This window comes from Dreissena polymorpha, chromosome 3 (assembly GCF_020536995.1).
Source record: "Dreissena polymorpha isolate Duluth1 chromosome 3, UMN_Dpol_1.0, whole genome shotgun sequence".
Classification (NCBI taxonomy): domain Eukaryota; kingdom Metazoa; phylum Mollusca; class Bivalvia; order Myida; family Dreissenidae; genus Dreissena; species Dreissena polymorpha.
The window spans coordinates 17,203,448-17,227,951 of NC_068357.1; the positions used below are offsets into that span (position 1 = coordinate 17,203,448).

The 24,504-nt window shown below is 36.5% G+C and overlaps 1 protein-coding gene across 12 annotated transcripts in view; it reads right to left on the minus strand.

Annotated features, from left to right (window-relative positions):
• Positions 1-22,682, minus strand: part of LOC127873113 (WD repeat-containing protein 64-like) — a 61,124-nt gene extending 38,442 nt beyond the window's left edge. For 4 of the 12 annotated variants that reach the window (XM_052416757.1, XM_052416758.1, XM_052416762.1 and 1 more), the window contains exons 1-12: positions 21,814-22,677; positions 16,689-16,819; positions 15,308-15,416; positions 13,684-13,790; positions 12,702-12,731; positions 12,197-12,220; positions 7,652-7,762; positions 6,487-6,716; positions 4,854-4,896; positions 3,807-3,904; positions 1,710-1,843; positions 637-764 (exon numbers count right to left, since the gene is read on the minus strand). In XM_052416757.1, the coding sequence (XP_052272717.1) occupies positions 637-764; positions 1,710-1,843; positions 3,807-3,904; positions 4,854-4,896; positions 6,487-6,716; positions 7,652-7,762; positions 12,197-12,220; positions 12,702-12,731; positions 13,684-13,790; positions 15,308-15,416; positions 16,689-16,819; positions 21,814-21,961 (1,293 nt within the window). In that variant the 5' untranslated portion in view covers positions 21,962-22,677. Of the gene's footprint in view, positions 1-636; positions 765-1,709; positions 1,844-3,806; positions 3,905-4,853; positions 4,897-6,486; positions 6,717-7,651; positions 7,763-11,596; positions 11,618-12,196; positions 12,221-12,701; positions 12,732-13,683; positions 13,791-15,307; positions 15,417-16,688; positions 16,820-21,813 lie in introns of all 12 variants that reach the window. The other 8 variants (XR_008045979.1, XR_008045978.1, XM_052416752.1 and 5 more) reach the window with 6 other exon arrangements.
• Positions 22,683-24,504: the final 1,822 nt, after the last annotated feature.

Below are 24,504 nucleotides of genomic sequence, written 5' to 3' on the forward strand. Positions count from 1 at the left end.
GCTTTAGTATTCACAAGTTTGTGTTCATAAAAAAACATTACAATATAATGACACACTGGGTGTTTTATTTTCATTTTATTTCATGGACTATCATGTGTCTTCAAATTTTTTACAGAATTCTTAAAAACATGAAGTTTTCACATTTAAGTGATATACCACAAGGTTTTTATTTTCCCCTCTATGAAAAGCTTTCCGTGAATATCTGAAGCAAATGGTCGAAGAATCTGTTCAACATTCATGTTTTTCATAGAGCTGAATTAATCAATAAATAATAATTTATTTATATTATACCGCTGACTTACCATGTTCGTCGCACAAAAACTGAGCTAAAGAATGATCACCATAATTTCTTTCTGGTGGAAAACTTAAACTAGAGCTTTGTCACATACTTGAGTAACTGAGCCTCATTCTGGGAAAACGGGGCTTAATGCAAGTAAAAACGTGTCGTTCTAGATTAGCCTGTGTGCATTTCACTGGAGTTTAAAAAAAAAGAGACATACATTAAATTCAATACAAGAGTAAAGTGATGTCACTTATGAGCCTGTGCAGACTGCACAGGCTTATCTGGGGCAACACTTAATGCACATGAATAAAGCCCAGTTTTCCCGGAATAACTGTCCTCATGTTGACTCGTACCTGTAGACTGGTGAGTGTGTGAATGTCCCACACTCGGAAGACGCGGGCTGTAGACAGGCTGATGATATGCTGATCACGCTCGTTGCAGCAGATATCCACTATGGTAAACAGATGACCCAACAGCTTGCCTGCAATGGGTAGCAACCCTCAATCTTAGTTATAACTAATGGCAAACAATATATTTATTTTTTCCGCACAAATTGATAAAAAATGTTGTAGTTTCTTTCCTTTTAGAATTGTAAGGTCAAATTTTGATTATTTGAGTTACACATACAATTTAGTAAGTATTGAAAAAATGTTCTCCAAATAACAGACAAAAAAACATGACTTTTGTATAACAAGAGATTGCCAAGCAATATTGTCCCCTACCAGTGAAACTCCACCATTGTCAGTAAATTTTTTATTTTTTTAAAATATTTGTTGCCAAAATTCTTGACGTAGGAACAAAATGAAATGACGTGCATAATCTCCATATTGCCATCTATCCATGTTTCAAGTTTCATGAAAAAATATGAAGAACTTTTAAAGTTATCGCAGGATCAAGAAAAGTGTGACGGACTGACAGACTGACAGACTGACACAGGGAGTGCAAACCATAAGTCCCCTCCGGTTTTACCGGTAGGGGACAAAAAGGATGCTTTTATTTCAGTGGTTCGTCCTATTGGCTATTTGTCCTTTGGCAAATAATGAGGGATAGCTGTTCATCTATAAATCAAATTTCTTAATTTTATTAAAAATAGTTATATTTGGTTGCTTTCATTAGCAGAAAGGCATACAGATCAAACTTATTACCAAGTATTCACGAGTTTGTGTTCATAATTAAACATTACAATAATGATACACAAGGTGTTTTATTTTGATTTTATAATGTAAATCATATTATAGCTTCACATTCTTTAAAGAGCTTTTATTAGCATACAGTTTTTACTGTACACCAAGACTGTGCTTTTTCCCATATATGAAAAGCTATCTCAAAAAGTGCAAAAAAATAACTGCCTTTTCCCACAATAGGTGAAAAACACTCTACTACATATTCCTACTACATTTGCTAAATGAAGTTAGAGAATGGTCACCTGTAGGTCGAGAGAATATATGCGGGTGCCAGACGCGTATGATTTTATCAACACCACCAGTGGCAATGATGTTGGCCTTTACGCAGTAATCAAAGGCATTAACTCCCTTTGGAATGGACACACTCCGTGGTTCCCTGGAACAATAATGACTAGTAAGTACCAGAATTAAGAGGATATGCATTACACTTACATAGAATTTATTGGATTATCAGGAGTGTATTGTTAAAATCAATACCTGTTGAATAACTTTAGAATCGTTTGAGCCATTTTCTGAGAAAACTGGGCTTAAATCATGTGCATAAAGTGCCAGATAAGCCTGTGAAATTGCACAGGCTAATTAGGAAAAACTCTTGCAGCCTAGATTTTAGTTTACAAAATGCTTCTTTAATTGACAAATTCCTTTAAAAGCTGAAAGTTTACTTTATGCACATTAATGACGTCATGAGATGATTTTCAGAACGCCATTTTGTGTTTTCCCTTAAGTGTTTCCTTTTTTTAAATTCAGACAGAAAAAAATGCTGGATAAATACATTGGATATATCCAGGGAATAATAATGTATGTAATTGGCAGGAAAGAGTGGACATTAACCAAGACATGTAGTTCAGGGTCTAAGTCTCGCTAAAATAACTGATCTATATTCAGTGCTGAACATATGCAGTCCAATCTGACATAGTGGTCAACTGAGAAAAGAGGTCACCTATTTACAACGGTCAGTCTAATTTTCCCCATGATGAAAATCATTCTGTATAACACCTGAGCAAATAGGTTACCTTGCTATAGCGGCCAACAGCCAGTATTTAAAGTGTTGTCCCTGATTAGTATGTGTGGATTGCACAGGCTAATCTGGCATGACACTTTATGCACATGCATTAAACCCCCTTTTCACAGAGCACAACCCATATAGTTTAATTGCCCAATATTGGGCATGACCAGTAAGTAATATAATTTCCTTCTCCTCAATCTACCGGTATTCATTTTTTTTTTTTTCCAAGTTTTAAGCTACATGATTGATAGTTCTCTAAAATGGCGTCAACAACTTGTTTCTCTTTGGTTGCATAGCTTTTTAACTTTTCATGCTCATTTGTAACTGTTACAGTGTGTTTCATAAAACCTCCATATACTATGTACAGACACGAAAGATATAAGGGTATGTTATATTCCTCTGCAAGGTCATGGACAGAAAGATACGCCGACGATACGCCAAAAAAGAGAAGAGCTCAAACAGCGAACTCTGCATTTTCTATATAAACAAACGGCAAGGATTGTGACAAGTGCCAGCTGCAAATAAGCTAGTAAATGGCCTCCATAACATATCATTTAACTTTTCAAGAAAGTTAAGTGAAGATTTTATGGATATTGTATGAGTTACACAGAGGAAACTGTCCAATTTCTCATTTGTGTATAAAAAAGGAAATAATTAGCAATTAAGTGCCTGTTACAAATAAGCTGGCGAGCAATCTACGCGTCCAGTTTATTTTCAAAACACATTTTAAGAAAGTTTTGTTAAGATTAGATGAAAACTAAAAGACTTTAAGGGTTGAAATAAAAACTGTGCTGCATGGGCAACTGTCCTTTTTTCCCCCTCCCACTGCTCCCAATAATCCAACAAGGTTTTCCCATAAAAGACTCCTGTATAGAAAAAAGCACAATTAAACTTATTTTTTTTAATATCTTTTCTTCAATGTTAAAGAAGTAGTACAGCATGCATTCAATCTTGAGGCGGATACAACTACACATATAAACCAAAAGAAAAACGTCAGGAAGAATAAATATGTGGTTTATATAATTTAAAGTTTGTCAAACCCGGACCCATTAACACCACAAAAGCCCACCGACAATACATAACCCTTTGTCATTTAAAGATAAGTGATAATGGCTTTATGCAACCAGCATAAAACTTGGACACTCTGCGAGTAACTTGCAGTCTGGTCAGGTTTTATGCTGTTTGCTGCTCATCAGTATCTTAAGGTTGGAAATGAAGCCTTTTAAACTTGAATCTAGCCGGTCTTCACTTGCACTTGATTTCCTAAGGGACTACAAACACATCAAAGTGCATTTCTGAGTGAAAAATGGATAAACAATGTAATAGCACTTACTGGTTGTCATAAATGCGATCTATTTCCTCTAAGACAAAGGATATTTTACTGCTTGGAGAGCAGGAGGCAAAGCAGTGAAGTTCTGGAAAATATTTCACCTGAAATTGGGAAACAAAATTCAATGAAAGCCTGGTGAAACACTAATGCAGAAGTTTCTGTCATGCAATAAATTTTGATCATTGATCTCAGAAAATGGCCTTAATGAATGTGTGGAAAGTGTCCTCTCATATTAGCCTATGTGAACTGCACAGCATAATCACGGACGACACTTTCTACCTTAACTTGATTTTTGCTAAGTGGAGACTTCCTTTAAATGGAAACTTTCATAACAGCATTAAAAGTTGTCCGAGACTAGCCTGTGCAAACTGCATAAAGCTCGATTTTCCAAGACTCATTGGCTATATCAGGGACCTATACAAACACATTGTTGTTTGTATAGGTCCCTGGTTATATACTTCATTCTGCTACTTTTCTTCCATTTTGCTCATAATGTACACTTTGTATATTTCTTTTATCTAGTGGTACAAACTTCCAAGTCTCTTTATAAATGTGTCATTGTGTAAGTTACACTTATTAAATATGAAAAATTGTTAACTCGTTAAACCTAAAAAAAAATCTAGATCCGGCTTCTTCTTATACTTGCCTCTTTTACTTACGCTCAATTGGTAGTTTTGGGCTCAGGTACTCCTTATAAATTCCCCTGGTACTTTTTATAAGCATACTAAAATGTAACCTCCAATACAGAAAAAAAACACATAGAGATATCTTTCCATACTCTCAGTGGGTACGGTTTAGTATATTTTCTGTATCCCTGGGCACTTTGTAGTATACTTAAGAGTACCCAGGGTACTTTTAAGTAGTTCCTGAGCCGACAATGACCGATCAAGCGTAATTTACTGGTTAATACTCTTTGCACATAATATGCTTCAAGAAAATCTTTGTCATGTTACATCAACAGCTATATTAAGCTGACTAGTCAAAACATGCTATCTTATAGTGGTATAATTAATGATAGAAAGCCAATATTTTGACTAATGGTCTACTTACACATGTCACCCAGTCATCATGAATTTTCCGTTTCACCAGCGGTCTGCAAGAGTGAAAGCACAGAATGCTTGTTAGACTGTTTTAAATTGATTTTCACAAAGATTAAAAGAAATTAAATATCCACTTTCTAGTGAGCCCATAGTGGTGTACATCTAACCTTTCCGGACCATACATTTATAAAAACACTCAGAACTCGATACTTGCCCAATGTTGTTTGCTTTGTTTTTGCTTTCTTTGCTTACTTAATTTAGTACTTTAACACAAAATTAATAAATTAAGTGGAAGATCATGGTCATAAATGGTAGACTAACAGAGCAAATTAACCCTTTTCCAATGGCTTATGTAACCAGCATTAAACCACAACAGCCTGCGAGTAGCTCACTGGCTGTTCAGGTTTTATGCTGTTTGCTGCTCATCATTATCTAAGGGTTTTAAATGAAGCCTTTAAAACTTGATTCTAGAAAAGAAGATTTTGAATTTGATTAGATTTTCTAAGGGACTACAAACACATCAAAGTGTGTTTATAAGGGGTAAAGGGTTAAGGGGTTACAACTGTAAAAGTACAAGTTTATGCCCCAACCTCCCACACCCACTAAGACAACATTGTGATTCAGCCAGACATTGCCTTTATATGGACCGTGCTCTGTGAAAAGGGGGTTTAATGCATGTGTGTAGTGTCGTCCCAGATTATATGTTTTTTGTTCTTTTTTTATTTGCGTGGTTAATGCTTCTAAGGTGTAGTGCTTGTAACATATGGGTCATGATATGTAAAAAGGGGCTTTAATTCATGTGCGTAAATTGTCGTCCCAGATTGGCCTGTGCGGACTGCCCAGGCTAATCAGGGACAACACTTTCTTCTTTAATTGTATTTTTAATTTAAAGATAGTCTCTTCTTAGCCAAAATCCAGTTTAGGCAGAAAGTGTTGTCCTGGTCTAGCCTGTTCAGTCCACACAGACTAATCTCCACACAGACTAATCTCCACACAGACTAATCTCCACACAGACTAATCTCCACACAGACTAATCTGGGATGACACTTTACGCACATGCATTTAACCCCATTTTAACAGAGCACAGCCCATATGTTATATAAACCATGTAAATAAAAAAAAGAACAAAACACATATGGCACAAATGCTTTCCTGATATATATAAATGGGTTATTTAAATGTTCCCTATTTCCAGACTGATTATGAGGGACATATTTTCAGCCAAGAAAAAGTCCTGTCTTATTATCGTATCTTAAAATAATTCCATCATTTTTGCAAAGAAAAACATTATCTAAATGCCAAAAAGCACATTAGCAATTCATATTGCTGGGATGAAGAACTGACACCGCTCATTGCACATGGGAAACAGTAATTTAGACCTCTAAATCGATATCCTGGTCTTCTGTAGAAAATAAATTAGGACTGAAAAAAAACTGTGGTAATTGCAGCTGATTGCGTAACTTTAGAGTTGCAAGAATTTATGAAGGTGGACATAAGCAAACAGTATATAAAAGGATGAATACATAATTATACAGTTATACATACATAGAAAGGCTGTTAGGCTAAATCACATGCCAAAGTCAAGCATACATACACAGAAAGTCTGCTAGGCTAAATCACATGCAGAATTCAGTCATACATACACAGAAAGTCTGTTAGGCTCGATCACATGCAGAATGTTTTGATCCTTTGCAGGCTTCTTTTCTCCGCCTTTTGAGTTCTTCATGGTGAGATCCTTAGCAGCCAGTGTGAGGAGGTTGATATAGCCCTGGTTGTCTCCAAACAGCACCAGATCCTCTAGGACTGCCCCAGGCTTGGCTATGCTTACCATGCATTGTGGGGAATGGTCAAATGGCTTGATTGCAAACACGTGCTGGAATAGCAGTAAACAACAATGGTCAAAGAAGGTAAGAGCTATCTATAAAGTTGTATGGTACATTTGAGCCTTCCACTTGGTAAACAGGGCTTTATGCATATGAAAAAGTATTGTCCCAGATTAGAATGTGCAGTCTGCAGAGGCTTATTAGGGAGGACACTGTCTGCTGTTACTTTATTTTTCATCTAAAGCAAGTATCTAATTAGCATGAATCTTGTTTAAGAAGAAAGTGTCATCCCCGGATAAGCCGTGCGAATTGCACAGGACTTAATTCTGGACAACACTTAACTCACCAGATTGCTCCAAATATATTGGAACAAATGCTTCTGATAAGTATGTACGATTCCATGTGTTTTATCCACAGGGCAAACCTTGGTGCCCCAATAGTGCTAATGGCATACAAAAACTGCTTTGAAAAACTAACTCTTTCAGTGCGGGAACCGAATTTGGAAGGCCTTTGCAAACAGTTTGGATCCCGATGAGACGCCACAGAACGTGACATCCCACCAGGATCCAAACTGTTTGCTATTCTGATAGTATTCTTTTAAAAACTCAGAGAAAATGCTAATTTTAGAAATTTAGCAGACAACATTTTAGCAGACGAAAAATTTCCCAGCATGCAAAGGGCTAATCTGTTTTGAAAGCCAAGCACATCGAAACTGCTTTGAAAACCAAAACTGCTCAGCACACCAAAACTGCTTGGCATACTAAGCTTTCTTGGTACACCAAAACTGGGAACACTTTAAAGCAACACAGAGCAATCATTTTTATTAACTCTTTGAGCCTTGCACTGGGAAAACAGGGCTTAATACATGTGCCTTTAAGGGTCATCCCATATTAGCCTTGCAGTATGCACAGGTTAATTAGGGACGAAACTTTTTGGCTCCCTTTCCCCAGATTGAGGCTCATCTTTATTCTGCACCTACTGGTACCTGGTTTTTACCCTTGGACCGATTATCCCAGATGATGATGCTACGTTCTGTGCAGCAAGCCGCCCGTCTGATACTTGGTAAATAGTCGCAACCAGTCACCCAGGCAGCTTCCTGTGAACATGACATGGTGAAATATCACAACCAGTCTGAGAAAACTGTTATCTATAAGAGAGGTGAAACTTACTTGTCAATTTTTATGAATGCTGTTTACCACTTTAGTTTAAACCTATTTATTTCAGCTCAATTGCAAGGAAAGCTTAAGGATTATTGAAATGCTTTTGAGATTGTTTCTTGGGTAGAACCAGAACTTGGTGTCTTTGGTGGAGATCAAAAGAACACTCCATAAGAGGGGATCAAACCTGTGACAACTTGCAGAGACCATATCTACTACGTCACTGTGACCATGGCTTACAATTTTCTTGAAATAGTTGCACGTATTTAAGTTGGCAATTTAAAGACTTTTGCCAGCGTTATTTAGAAATCAATGGCTGATCATGAAACTGGTGTAACTGCTGAAGATTTCAATATCAGATACCATTATAGTTACACACTTAAATTCTTAATACTCGTTATGTATTGTGTAAAGACGACAATTTATGATCAAAATTGGTAATTGCATACACTTTGACAGAGCACAGTCGCAGAAAATTCTGAATATGCATTTTGGAACAATATTAAATTTTGTCCAGTGAAATGCTCTATTTGCAAATGTATAACCAAAAAACAATAGAACAAACACAATTCAACTTCAGTCATCATTTATTACTGGTTCGCTTCTTCTTCATAATTCAGCACTAAAGTTAACATCTTTTTCACACACACAAAATCTTCCAAAACAATAAAGCTATAGTTAAAGATCAATTGTGTCTTGTTCTGAGAAAACTGGGCTTAATGCATGTGCATGAAGTGCCGTCCAAGATTAGCCTGTGCAGTCCGCTCAGGCTAATCAGGGACGACACTTTCCGCTTAAACTTGATTTTCGGTAAGTAGGGACTTCCTTCAAACTAAAAATACCATTTAAGCGGAAAGTGTCGTCCCTAATTAGCCTGTGCAGACTGCACAGGCTAATCTGGGACAGCACTTTACGCACAAGCATTAAGCCCAGTTTTCTCAGAACAAGATCAATTACACTCAACACAAATAAATGAGCCGCGCTCTGAGATACTGTTGCTTAATGCGTGTGTTTAGTCTCTTCACATATTAGCTTGTGCAGTCGGCACAGGCTAGTCAAGGAGTACACTTTGCTAAACGTGGACTAATCTTTCCACACATGAATAAAGCCCCATTTTCTCAGCGAGCATCTCAAAATACATTTCAAATATTAACACTCAGCATCATTACTTGCGATAGACAATATGACTCATTGTTACTAATGAACTAAGCATTAATAAATGCTGATACAAGCAAATAGCTTTTGATGCAACCAGAAATAATATATACTTATTTATTTGAAGCAATTTAACTTGTACTATTTTATGGGGCTAAAGATAGATACACACATCCAACTTTGTAATTTGGCCTTTCAAACCATGTGGCAGCTTTTTCTTCGTGCATTGCAGAATGATTATCTGCACTGTTCAAATATATGACGCTATGTGACTGAGCTTTTTAATAAAGACAATATGTGATTCAAGCTTATTTGGTTTCATTGCATTGCTGCCTCAAAATGTTACAGTTCTTTCGCTCCTGTTTGTACATAACTATTGAGTACTTGAAATGTTTTCTCAATGTATTGCTATTTAATTTGAATTGGGATGTACTTTTATTTACACTAAATAGTTTTATGAGGCTTCTGTATTGACTGTGCCTAATTGTTTGGCAATTGGTTCCTTGTTATAAATAAAGGATCACAATGTATAATAATGTATCTTTCGATTGCACAACAAAAAGTTTAATTGTATATTAAGATCTGAATAATAAGTTTTCTACAACATTGTATGCTTCTTCACTTTCGAATCTTTGTTACAGAGTATGTTGCCTAAAATATTACTTCTTAGTCCAAGCAAACTATGATTTACGAGGTGTATTCAGAAATCTCTATAAAGGGAATTTTCTTCGTTATTCTGCAGGCTACGAGTCACTAAATAATGGACACTGCTCAGATTAGCATGTGAAGTCCTAACAGGCTAATCAGGGACGACACTTTTCGCTTTTTTAATATATTTTGTTTAAAGGAAGTAAACTCTTAGCAAAAAATTCAGTTTAGCCTGAAAGTGTCATCCCAGATAACATGTACAGACTGCACATGCTAATCTGGGATGACACTTTATGCACATGCAATAAGCCTCATTTTCCTAGATCTAGGTATATATATATCACTTATATCCCACAAATATACACTGGGATTTTTTTTCCCACTCTTACAAGTACATCCATGCCAGACTAAGAAATCAGTAAAATACAGAAATATACAATAAATATTAACATGCTTTTTTGTAGTTTATTTTCAAGGTAACATTTTTTCTACGATGTCTGTGTTGTGTTTTTTAAGGATTAAAATCTTTGTGAATGATCACCTAATAAAGTATTTATTGTATGATTGATGTGTCTTACACTAGCAACTGTAAAGTTTATGTGTAATCAAGTTTGTTCTGTTCTTTTCTGTTCCAATCTAATTCAACAACTGTTGTATTTAGTTATGTAAATACATTGATTATTAAATGATCGCTTATTTAAACAATGCCTGATCAAATATCAAACCATTATGCCACAATGCTATCTTCCACTGGGTATGCATTTTTAGTTATTATGATGGTTGCTTATTTAATGTTAACAGAATCAACAAATACATGTTTACTTAGTCAATATTTAGTTAGCAAGTTCATCCAACACTTAAAGCAATGAACACATGTTTGCAAACTTCATCACACATTCATCAGAATATTTTTAGCATCTTTTCAGGTGTATAATATACCGTATATAATATTATGCATTTTACTTGCATATGTAGTACCTTAATAAAACATGTGTATGATAATATTGTATTGTGTTTGTTTAAGTTAAGGCAAGAGTAAATAATCCTGCACATCTTTTGCAAACTACTGGTAAAAAGCTAAATAGCCTGAAGGTTAGCTTGCTTCAAACATTAAGAATGTAATTATATTAAAAACACATACAAACAATATGTAAAAAAAGGCACACAATTTCTCTGGGAGACCTTTCCATATGATGGAATCCAATGCCAGAGTTAGTCACTAACTCCTGCAGCTCAAATAAATTTATCTGACACTTGTGAACTTTCTACTTATATGTTGTCATATATCAGTCCTGAACTTTTATTATTAGCCATGCAATAAAGAACACAACAATCACATTCCAAGCCTTACTAGTTTTTTTTAATCCTTACTTAATTAACCCTTACCCACTAAGATACAAACTTTTATGCATGTGTTGTCCCTTAGAAAGTTACATTTAATTCAAGACCTTTCTGACTTGGTTCAAGTTTTTAACCCTTTTAGTGCTGGAACCGAATTTAAAGGCCTTTGCAAACAGTTTGGATCCAGATGAGACGCCACAGAATGTGGCGTCTCATCAGGATCCAAACTGTTTGCTATTCTGATAGTATTCTTTGAAAAAAAATCGAAGAAAATGCTAATTTTAGAAATTTAGCAGACAACATTTTAGCAGACGACAAATTTTCCAGCATGCAAAGGGTTAAAGGCTATATTTGCAACCCTTAGATACTGATGAGCAGCAACCAGCATAAAAACTGAACAGAATGCGAGTTACTCGCAGGCTGTTCTGGTTTTATGCTGTTTGCACATAGCCATTTTCATTTTGCTTTTGAGTGGGAAAGGGTTAAACCATAGTTCATAATTATCCAAAGGACAAATCACAGATGAATGATTTGTTTTGGAACAAATACTAAATCAAGATTATTAACTTCAGATACTTAACGTGAATTGATCAGAAGTGTCAGGATATTTTCTGCAAGAGAATACTCACCCTGAACTGTCGTGGACCAATCTAGCTCATATCAAGCATATGTACATACAATATCCAGAATCCAGAACATATAGCAGGGTACATTAGAGCCTCGCGGGAAACTGGGCTAAATACATGTGCATAAAGTGTTGTCCCAGATTAGCCTGCGCAGTCCGCACAGCCTTATCATGGACGTCTCTGTCTGCTTTATAGAATTTTTATTTAACCCTTTCAGTGCGGGAACCGAATCTTAAAGGCCTTTGCAAACAGTTTGGATCCAGATGAGATGCCACAAAACGTGGCGTCTCATCTGGATCCAAACTGTTTGCTGTTCTGATAGTATTCTTTGAAAAAAAATCGAAGAAAATGCTAATTTTAGAACTTCAGCAGACGACAATTTAGCAGACGACAAATTTCCCAGCATGCAAAGGGTTAAAGGAGGTCTCTAATAAAGAAAAATTCAGTCTAGCCGAAAAGTGGTATCCCAGATTAACCTGGTTGTACTTAACAGGCTTATCCGAGATTCTACTTTATGCACATGCATAAAGGTCAGTTTTCCTAGAATAAGGCTAATTATGTCAATATTTCTAGCCAGCGATTGATTTTAGTGTAAAGACTTACTGTGATGTCCTGTATATTATTATTCTAAATAAGAAGCTTGGATTGAACTCACATGCATGCACATGTATGAACAATAATTGAGTGCTGCATTTGAAATAAATTGTTGGTGGTTGCAACAATGTTATTATCAAATAATAACAATCAACTGCTTTAGGTATGCTATTAACAGAAGATAATATTAAGATATTATTACAATAACATTTATAAAGAGGAAAAATATATTAATTTGAATTGGTCAAGCGGGAGTAGTTTTCCCAGAACATCGATTTAAACTTAATGATAAGAAGATTGAAATGAACTAAAAAAAATGATAAGAAGATTGAAATGAACTAAAAACAAGAACTTAAACCAACATTTGTTGAAATATTTTTAAAACAACAGTTGCAGTTTAGCAGTTTGTCTCTATAATAAACATATTTATATGTTTGTCCATTAATAAAAATATGTAAATAAGTATAAATGACGACAACTTGAATTTAAAGAAACATCACAAAATAAAACTTACATTTATATCTATACAGGCCTGCAGCTTCAACTGAAATAAAAATACAGGATGAATATATACTGTATGGCAAATAGCCTTGCAACATTCTTATTCTAACATTCTGCAAACTTGGACAATTAAAACAAATATGGCAAGAAAACAGTTTTTATTCCTCATGTAACAACTAATTGTATAACCCTTTCATTTTGACTTTTATTATCATCTAGAAAATCAAATTAAATTAAAGACCTTTTATTATAGATTCAAGTTTTAAAAGCTTCATTTACAACTGAAAGATGAGTAGCAAACAGCATTTAAACCACATCAGCCTGTGACTTACTCGCAGGTTGTTTTGGTTTTATGCTGGTTGAATATATTGCCATTTTATATTTCTGAATGGGAAAAGGATATATATCAGTACAAATTTAATACACCACACATGTGAACGTTGACATAAACGCAATCTATGTACTGATATATTTAATTGTGCTTTAAACAACTACTAGATGGTCGTATTTTTATGATAATAAGTCTATATTAAATAAATGAGATGGTTGTATTGAAACGCAAATTAAGTGCTACTTTTTATGTGGGGTTAAATTAACTGGAACAATATTGGCCATACAAAAATTATCTCAATATTATTAACCAGATCTGTATTAAGAGATGCATATTTGCATATAATATATAGAAACCACTATGTTTCTGTTTGTATATGAGCCTTGCTCTGGGAAAATGGTGCTTAATGCATGAGAGTAACATGTAGTCTCAGATTAACCTGTGCAGTTTGCACAGGCTAATCTGGGAAGACACATTGCTTTATTGATATTTTTTGTTGAAAGGTTGTCTCTTCATACAAAATCCAGATGATAATTATAGAAAATGATGTCCCTAATTAGCGTGTGCAGACTGCACTGGCTAATTTGGGATTACCGTTAAGGCACATGCATTTAGCCCCATTTCGCAGAGCAATACTCATAGTTAAGATGCCATTATGACGTACTTTACTTGACCAGAGCGCTAAGGCACCTTTCTGTGAACAGGATATGTAGCTGTCAAGGCTTGGCACATACTTTAAACACTGAACGATGTCGCGTCGCTTTTTATCGCCTGAAAAAGAAAATGGAAAAAACATGTGGATGGGATTTGAGTGACAATGCTTTTAACCACTCAGAAAGCTTGTCCTTAATTGTTGGTTCTTGTGTCAATATAATTAATAGCTCTAAATGCATTCTGCTTGTTCATAAACTATACCAAAATATGCATTGTAATAAATACAGCAATAGGAATTTGTCAATTGTATTGTCTTACGAATACAGTAGTGCATCTCTATTTAAGTTTTTCATCAACTTTTAGTGGTGACGTCCACAATGGGATCAATTTAACCGATGAGACAACTGTGTCGAAAGTTTTGTGTCTTACATGCAGATGTAGTTAAATAGTGGGAGATGCGATGGGAAGTAGGAGACATTAGGGCAGACAACTTTGAAAAGTTTGTCTCGCAGGAAAACAGGGAGATCAGTATTTGGAGTTCCAGTGATCATATTACATGAGATGCCTATTTATCTAAATCATGCTCTAAATAGTTTTGTTTAGATTTAAAATGGACATAACTATGCAACTTTGCGAAATATAATGCTTTGATATATCAAATATGACGCGTTTAATTAAAGCTACCACAAAAGGGAAGTACTCACTTATTGAAATTCAAAACAGTGGCGAATGCAATAGCATAGGAGGAAACTGTGCACAGTTTACTGCGTATGCAAAAGAAATTGAAGTTGAAAAATACAAAAGATGCAGATTGTCTGTGTATTTTTATGCCCCTATTCAAGAAGAAGGGTATATTGATTTGCTGGCTGTCTGTCGGTAGACCTGTTGGTAGACCAGTCTGAATGTCGGTAGACCTGTCGTTGGACCAGTCTGAATGTCTGTAGACCAGTTCGTTTCCGCTCAATAACTTGTCAGTGAATTGACTGATTGGCTTGATACTTCTCATGTGCATTGGCCTTAGACAGAAAATGACCCCTATTGAAATTGGGTTCACTAGGTCAAAGGTCAAGGTCACTATCACACTAAGTGTTAAAATCATTTCTGATCAATAACTCGTCAACAAATTGACCGATTGGCTTGATACTTCACATGCACATTGGCCTTGGACAGTAGATGACCATTTTAAAATTGGGGTCACTAGTTCAAAGCCCTGTTTGGAGGGGCATATGTCTCCGACCGCACAATACTTGTTATCAAGGATTTTAAGAAAAATTGACTGGAGGGTTCACATTGAGCTATAATTAACCAGTGAGATATAATCCCATTGCGAGCCACTACTTTATAATGACATAGGTAGTGTGGATTCATTCTCGTGCAAAAATAAGCACATAATCCACCAATAACATCTAGGCCTTATTATTTTGACTAATAGTGGGTTACCTCAGTTCTTGATTAGAAAGTGGCAAGAGATTCCACTTTCAAGAACTTAACTTACTTTGTAGTGAATGCCAAGACAAGCTAGGGATTATTTGCAGCGTTAAAATGTATTCTCAGTTGAATAAAATATATGTTTAATGCTGATATATAGCTTTTAATTAACCCCGATATTTATAAAAATATCTGTAGCGACCTACCGGCGGCCTCCCCGACCCGGTGTCTCTTGGAGACGGTGAAGATGCTGACCTCCTCTCCTACCATGATCTCCTCCGCCTCCTCCGCGCTCGTCTGGATGTACCCAAACAGCTGCAACCGGACAATGAAGTGGGGTAAATTTGCGTACAACCGGACAATGCTGTGGGGTAAGCAAACGTAGAACCGGACAATTCAGTGGGGTAAGTTTACGTAGATCCGGACAATGCTGTGGGGTAAGCAAACATACAACTGGACAATTCAGTGGGGTAAGTTTACGTAGAACCGGACAATTCAATGGGGGTAGGTTTACGTAGGACCGGACAAGTCAGTGTAGTAAGTTTACGTAGAACCGGACAATTCAGTGGTAAGTTTACGTAGAACCGGACAATGCAGTGGGGTAAGTTTACGTAGAACCGGACAATGATGTGGGGTAAGTTTATGTACAACCGGAAAATGATATGGGGTAAGTTATCGTATAACCGGACATTTAAGTGGGGGTAAGTTTACGTACCACCGGAAAATGAAAAAGGTACGTTTACGGACGGGGAGGGGTATTCATATTTAAGTCTCATTTTGGAAAACTGGGCTTGTTCGCAGTGTCGTCCCAGTAAGTTAACAGAGGGAGGGGGGGGGACAATATTTGTGCCTCGTTAAAAAAAACTGGACTTAATGCATGTGCGCAAAGTTTCGTCCATATTAGCATGTGAAGTCCGCAAAAGCTGATCGGGGACGACTTTTTCCGCCTAAACTGGATTTTTGCTAAGAAGAGACTTCCTTTTAACGAAAAATACCATAAAAGCCAAAATTTTCGTCCATAGTTAGCCAGACACACTTGTATATTCATAGAACAGCATTTAAAAACATAAGTCAATTTAGTGTCAGTTGTTCCGTGTATTTCATTATTACTTTTAGCGACCAAATAATCATATATGGAATTTGAAATAGTTAAACTACTAGGGATTGTGCCATCTCGATTATTTTCGAATAGGCTGACGTGTACATCATGTTAACTCGTATGTCCGCCCGGACATATCCTTACGGATCACTGACCCTTTCGATATTTAATAATTTATTGCAAATAGTTTTATCATCTTGAACAGTATACAATTACAATTAGTATATTAAGTCATGCTCGTGGAAACAAAGGCTCGATAATTAAAAATAAAGGCATACAGTACTGTATGGCACACTGTCCTTTTGAGATGATGTTTGAACAATTAAAACAAATCGCTGATTAAAATCCTCTTAGTATGATGGTAATTAGAGATAGCTCTTTGAGTACAGGTTTATGAGTTTGGAACAATGTAGCTCATACTCAAAAGATGTTTTTGCAACAACGACCAAATGTTTACGAAGATCTGCACGCTACTGGAGTTGTCGTACCTCGCTCCAGTCGACCTTGGCGTCCGGGTTTGTTGATATCTTTCGGTAGAGCGCCTTGAGGTCATGGTTCTTGATATCCGAGCCGAACAGCTGCCGTATGGCGTCACAGAACTGGTCATAACGCAGGTTTTCTGCAACAGATTATTACAGTACCATGCGCGTTAAGTGTCGTGCCCGATTAGCATGTGCAGTCCGCACAGTCTAATCTGTGACGACACTTTCCACCCAAGATTGCCATTTAAGAAGAGACTTCCTTTAAACGAAAAATACCATAAAAGTGGAAAGTGTCGTCCCTGATTAACCTATGCGGACATACATTAAGCCCCGCTTTTCTAGAGAGCAGCTTACACGCGTGCCAATACAGAAACACGCCGCAAATGATACGAAATGCTGATTACAATTATGCCAATACAGAAACACGCCGCAAATGACACGAAATGTTGATTACAATTACTAGTATGCCAATACAGAAACACGCCGCAAATGACACGAAATGTTGATTTCAATTATGTCAATACAGAAACACGCCGCAAATGATACGAAATGCTGATTACAATTATGCCGATAAAAAAACACCGCAAATTACACGAAATGACGAATGCGTGTATTCCAATACAGAAACATGACACAAATGACACGAACCGCTGAATACATGTATGCCGATATAGAAACACGCTGCAAATGACACGGGATGTTCAATACACGTTCATCCGCCGCATATGACACGAAATGTTGAGTACATGTATGCTTGTAGAGAAACACGCTGCAAATGAGACTAAATGCTGAATATATTTATGCCAGTACATAAACACACAGCAAATAGCACGAAATGCTGAATATATGTATGCCAATAAAGAAACACGCTGCAAATAACACGAAATGCTGAATATATGGATACCAGTACAGAAACACGCTGCAAATGACACGAAATGCTGAATATATGGATGCCAGTACAGAAACACGCTGCAAATGACATGACATGCTGAATACATGGATGCCAGTACAGAAACACGCCGTAAATGACATGACATGCTGAATATATGGATGCCAGTACAGAAACACGCTGCAAATGCCATGACATGCTGAATATATGGATACCAGTACAGACACACGCTGCAAATCACACGCTGCAAATTGCACTAAATACCGAATATGTGGATGCCAATACAGACACACGCTGCAAATGACACGAAATACCAAATATGTGGATGTCAGTACAGAAACAGGCTACAAATGACACGAAATACCGAATACAAATACCGAATACATGGATGCCAGTACAGAAACACGCTGCAATTGACGCTAAATGCTGAATGCATGTATGTCAATACAGAAACACGCTGCAAATGACACGAACTACTGAATATATGGATGCCAGTACAGAGACACGCTGCACATGACGCTAAATGCTGAATGCATGTATGCTTGTACAGACATACGCTGCAAATGACACGAAATACCGAATATGTGGATGTCAGTACAGAAACACATTGCAAATGACCCTAAATGCTGAATATATCGATGCCAATAGAGAAAAACGCTGCAAATGACACAAATACATGTATGCCAATACAGAAACATGACGCAAATGACACGAAATGTTGAATATATGGATGCCAGTACAGAGACAAGCTGCAAATGACACGAAATCCTGAATATATTTATGCCAGTACAGACACACGTAGCAAATGACACGAAATACCGAATATATTTATGCCAGTACAGACATACGTTGCAAATGGCACGAAATACCGAATATATGGATGCCAGTACAGAAACACGCTGCAAATGACACGAAATACCGAATACATTTATGACAGTACAGAAACACGCTGCAAATAACACGAAATGCTGAATATAAATTATTTATGCCAATACAGAAACACGCTGCAAATGACACGAAATGCTGAATATATGGATGCCAGTACAGAAACACGCTGCAAATAACACGAAATACCGAATACATTTATGACAGTACAGACACACGCTGCAAATGACACGAAATGCTGAATATATGGATACCAGTACAGAAACACGCTGCAAATGGCATTCATGAAATGCTGAATATATGGATGCCAGTACAGAAACACGCTTCAAATGACACGAAATGCTGAAGTTAGAGTTACATGTGAGTTGAACTTTTAATGTAATACAGAGGCGCTCTCTACGCATGAATGCCACGTAATGTCGCATTACGAATGAGGCCTTACGGTCCTTGAAAGTGTTTGAATTGTTCATATATAAATACAATGTACTTGCATTTTACGAATGTTTATCAACAGCCGAAATTAGTTCGATTTGCAATGCGATTTTCAACCAATAATAATAATACATTAAACGTATAAACACATACAATGCGATTTCAACTTAATAATAGTTACTTTAAAAAGGTATTATTTAAAAAGAACCCTCACGTTGCAATGATTAAAAGGCTGTCCATTTATTAAAGGAAACACCCTTGAAATGCCATTTAGTAATCCGCCCTGTAAATTTATGTCTGTTTGACTACAGGTCTTTATTCAAAGTACATTAAAACCACAAACATTCGACACATAAGTGTATATATCGTGTTTCAAAAATTAATTTCATTCCGCTATATGACACCTGTCATATAAATCAACAATTTAAATGTACATGAGTTGATATGAACTGTTTTCTAACCAGAAATGTTTGACAAAAATTAAACATTCTTCCGCGTTAATCATGTTATGTTCACAACTAAAACTTGATGCCAAATGATCATGCTCGTGCATTCAACGTTAAAACTCTGACATGCATTGCAAAATTGAATTCCAAGAAATCTAAGCAGAGCGTTTCTATGGGATGGGATTACATTTACCGGTCACCAAATCTAAATGTTTGAGGAGCTTCAATCATTGTTAGAAGCTGAGTATTAATCACAAACATCATGGCTTAGTTATCGCCCTTGTTGCGTTCTTCATTGCTATCGATCACCTCTTTTAGTAAGTTGGCACATATTATGTGTTTTTTATGTATTACCGTGACCGTGATAATTATGTAATCATAAAGTAGCACCATAGAATTTTAGTATGCCAAGTTTTTAGATTGTGCTTATACATGGATATAATGAACCCGGCATAACAGACAGCACGTTACGTTATCCTGTATAACGCCACCATTTATCGAAAATAAAATGAAAAGCATTATGAACGCTTTATTATTTTTGCGATTCTGATGGATGATTATCAATAGACGAACATATATTTTGACCATTTTTTCTAAGTCAGGAATATTAGTTTGCTTGCTTGAATAAAGCATATATTCTTTTAAGAATCCGTGACAAAAATGTCAATTTGCCGAACTGTGAACACGTCGCTTTAAGTATATGATATTAATATTTCACATCAAAAACATAACAGGTAAATACCTTTTTTTTCAAGAATAGACAGAGTAACTATTGTTTAGAAAGTATACCGAGTGGTATGTTTATTTTAAAGGCATGTTGTACTTTTCCTTTAAGTTAAAGTTATGGCAGTGGAAATATTAAAATTATTAGATCCATCTATGAACTACCATGCGTAGTTAAATAGTTAAATAATTAATATAACAATTTATACACTGATAAATAATGAACAGTGTGTTTATATACATGTAGGCATCAACGAGTTTCACATAATTAGTTAAAACCATTTCACAAAATCAAATCACCTGGATATATTATAAATAGTTAATACTGGTACTTATCACAAATAGATAAACTCGTTGGAAACATGATCGATCAATAAGACAGATAAATATTGAACTATTTCAATAGAATTCAAATACAAATACACTTAAAGCTCCCGTTTCAACGCAGTGGGGGTAAATAATGAAGGCTGTTTTCAATGCGATATATGGGATATTCCGCTGTGCACTATTGTGCGACTGAAAGATCAGAACGGCAGATTATGGCGAGGCATTGGCTTATGTATGCAGTCATTATAACGTTAATGAAATGATGTATGACAGTAAAGGGGCGAATTAAAGCATGTCAGACAAGATAAATACATGCTGGTTTTTTAAATTCTTTTTATAATGGGGAAGTAAAGAACTAAATGGTGGGGAAATATTAATGCCTGGTACACGCGTAAGATGCTATGTATTGTATCACGACGAATGTATGTTTGGAAAATACCGAACACAATAATAACTATTTAATGCAAGCAAAATCAATTTACTGTAATCTACCTAATACCACATCGACAACAGGCTTAATCAAGCTTATATGATAAGCAATTTATTCCATGAGCTTATCCGTATTCTTCCTTCGACATACTAATTTCCTGTAAAATGTTTGATTCTCGCGACAGATCTGTAATAAGCGAGATGATATTTCATGTTGTTATCGATCATGACAGGCGTTAGATACGGGCCAATCCTCCGTTAATTAAGCACGGATATTTCGTGCTTTAGTGTGAGGGACCGCTGCCAAGAATGACAAGTGGATTTTCCCCACCACGGCAGGTCGATAGCGAATCAGAGACAATACGCGGTCAATGAAATAATCTGGCTTGACGAAATGGATTGAAAAGTTTGCAATTACGGTCAGTGTGTGTTGAGCGCGAAGAAAACGGAACAGACAAGTGCCTTTGGTCTCATATATTAGAATTCACAAGCCCGAATTGTAAACGCTTCACTGGTTATACAGCTAACTTTAAATGACCTACGTTAGTTAATTACAATGAACAATAAAATAGTTGAAAACAACACAAATTGATTATCAAAAGGGCCAAAGAGTGCAGTTATAAAAGTGCTACTGTTTGGAGTCCAATTATTCTCTTAACCAATATTCACGACAACAATATGTTTAGTACACGTACAGCATTTTAAGCCATCAAATATTCACATTGAGACACGATTGTGTTTTTACTCGAGCCTCGTTCTGGGACAACTGGACTTAATGCATGTGCAGAAAGTGTCCTCCCAGATAAGCCTGTGTAGTACGCAAAGGCTTATCAGGGACGACTCTTTCCGCTTTTATGGAATTTTCCGTTTAAACTGCCGTCCTGATTAGCCTGTGCAGACTGCAAAGGCTGATCTGGGACGAAACTATGCAAATGCATTTAACCCAGTTTTCCCAGACCGATGCTCACTCAATTCCATGAACGGGTTGTTGAATGTATACCTGTGATCATTTGCCGCTTCTCTTCAGCGGTCGCCTCCAGGTCTTGCAGCGTTATCTCCTTCATAAGTTCCTCGAACTGGTTTAGCTTGGCCTGGAACGAGCCCACCGTGTAGGGCCTTCCGGAGCCCTCCCTCTGCCCCGCCATCATCTCTCCACCCCCACTCTCCTTCCGGCAGAGGCACTCACGTGGTTCCTTATAGCAACGAGCGATTTAGTGGTTCACACTCTCATTATTGTACTGCATGGGCCTTTGGGTGCCTGTACGTATAATATATCCTTACTTCAATCTTTTCTACGTTATTTCACTATGTGTGAAGTACACGAATTTTTATACAGATCTTTATTGTACATTGGATTTCAGTATCGTCATGTGTGAACTATGCTACTGTACACTGCTATACACTCATTATGATTTCAATGATGTGGGATCTCTGAGAGTGTTTCGTATTTTATTAAACATGCAAATTCTCACATCAATTTTTGCGGAGGTATTTAGTGTAAAACCACGGATACACTTAAAATGACATCTCAAACACTATTTCTTATATCCAGTAAATCCACGAATTCAGCGCATGTACATCGTTCTTAAAGTGGCGATAAACACACCCTTAATATTCACCGTATATCACTAGATTTCCGCCATCCCGAGTGTGTTTGTTTACACTCTACTGCTACCGATACAATAAATAAATTTAGATCCGTTTACGAATGGATCCAGATAGTAAACTCGTGATAGATTTTTGCGTATTTCACCCGTGATCGATACACAATATTGATGACAGCCATAAAACATATCTACATGCAACGGTTTCCTAATCCCTTTATCCGTAATCCAAATTTTAAACGGGCCTAGCAACAATGGGACGACTATCGGCTTATTGCAATGCAAAATGAGTACATGCCTGCTTACTTTAATAATGGACTAATGTATTATTATTATTAAAAATTATTGGTGAACCTATTAAGCCCGTCCGGCATTTGTTATGTCGGTTATCAATAAGTTTCAATAAGAAATATAAGCCAGATAAGTTGGTTTATATAAGCGTCAGTCTTTGCGGGTCTTTATGTGCTGATGGATTTGGGCAGAAAAACCCGTTCATTGTCATAATTGTATTTATTTATGTCAGTTTATGTTTAATACAGTGTCTAGAAACAATTATTACATGAACAAATATGTTCTCATGTTAAAGAAGTCTATTTAAAAACACAAACCTACGGCAAATAAGAGTTTTAAGTCTTAGTTGCCTCCCTTTGAACGATTTGAAAGCCAAAATTCTTTGAACATCTGCGTTGACCAGTTCTGAGTATAGCTGAAACAAATTTACCGCTTTCAAAACAATCTATGTGACATTGGTCGATTAGAATCTTCAAACGTAAAATTTATTGTATTAATAACCAGTTTATTTTCCTCATTTTCAATATCAATTGCAAACGATATATATAAGATCAAGTGCTGTATACCATAACCTTTATACTTTACCATTATAACAATGATTTAAAATTACAAACACAACCCTCCACCATGAATGTGGTGACAGTGGCTATAAATATTGTGATTCAGCCAACGTTGAACACTATTTGGTGAGATTATTACAAACTCTTCATTCAAAACGGTTACCTCCTCTGCGGTAATTTTGACAGCTATGTCAATTACGTGTAAATTAAGCGAAGGAGTGATTGTAGCTCATAACAAATACGAAAATATAGAAACATGAGAACCAGATAATAAGGGACAAAACAAGGGAAGATATGAGTCGCGTTCTGAGAAAACTGGGTTTAATGCATGTGCGTTAAGTGTCGTCCCATATTAGCTGTGCAGTCCGCACAGGCTTATCAGGGACGACACTTTCGCTTGTATGGTATTTTTCGTTTAAAGGAAGTCTCTTCTACTGAAAAATCCAGTTAAGGCGGAAAGTGACGTCCCTGATTAGCCTATGCGGACTGCACAGGCTAATCTGGGACGACACTTTACGCACATGCATTAAACCCAGTTTTCTAAGAACTCGACTCATATTAATGGGATTACAGAATACTGAAGTCATTCCGACTATGGTGGCAGCTGCATTCACATCATTGAACGTATTCTGCTTGCTTGAAACCCAATTAAAACGCGATAGATGCGCCTATGTTCGACCTGTCCTAAATAAACATAAATAATAGACCTCTTCTACGATGGCTTACAGGCTGCTCCAGGTTGTTTTAGTTCTGTAAAGTGGACTGGTTCGTGCAGTATGCCGATAAAGAAGTGGAAAACGGACGGAATCCTTGAATGTGTGTACATGGGCTTATAAGGCTGGGCTTGTATCTTAAGAGTGATATCGCCATGACGCTGTAAAACAGCATAATGAGATTTGGGATCAGTCGGCAAAAATGCAGTCGACCCAAGCTAATAAGGGATGACAATTTCCGACTTTCATAATTTTTCGTTTAAAAGAGGTATCTTCTAAACAAAAATCAAGTTTTGGCGGAAAGTTTCGTCCCTGACTTCACAGGCTTACTGGGACGACAGTTTACGCACATACATTAAGTTCACTTTTCCCAGAACAAGGTTCAAATTTAGATCACCTGATGCCGTCATACTGGCGCGTATGTTGTCTGTCATAATTAACGTTTTTTTTTCTTGATGGCATTTATTTAGTTTAAGAATCGGCGATTTATTTGCTGTCGACACATAGTTTGCAAACTATATTG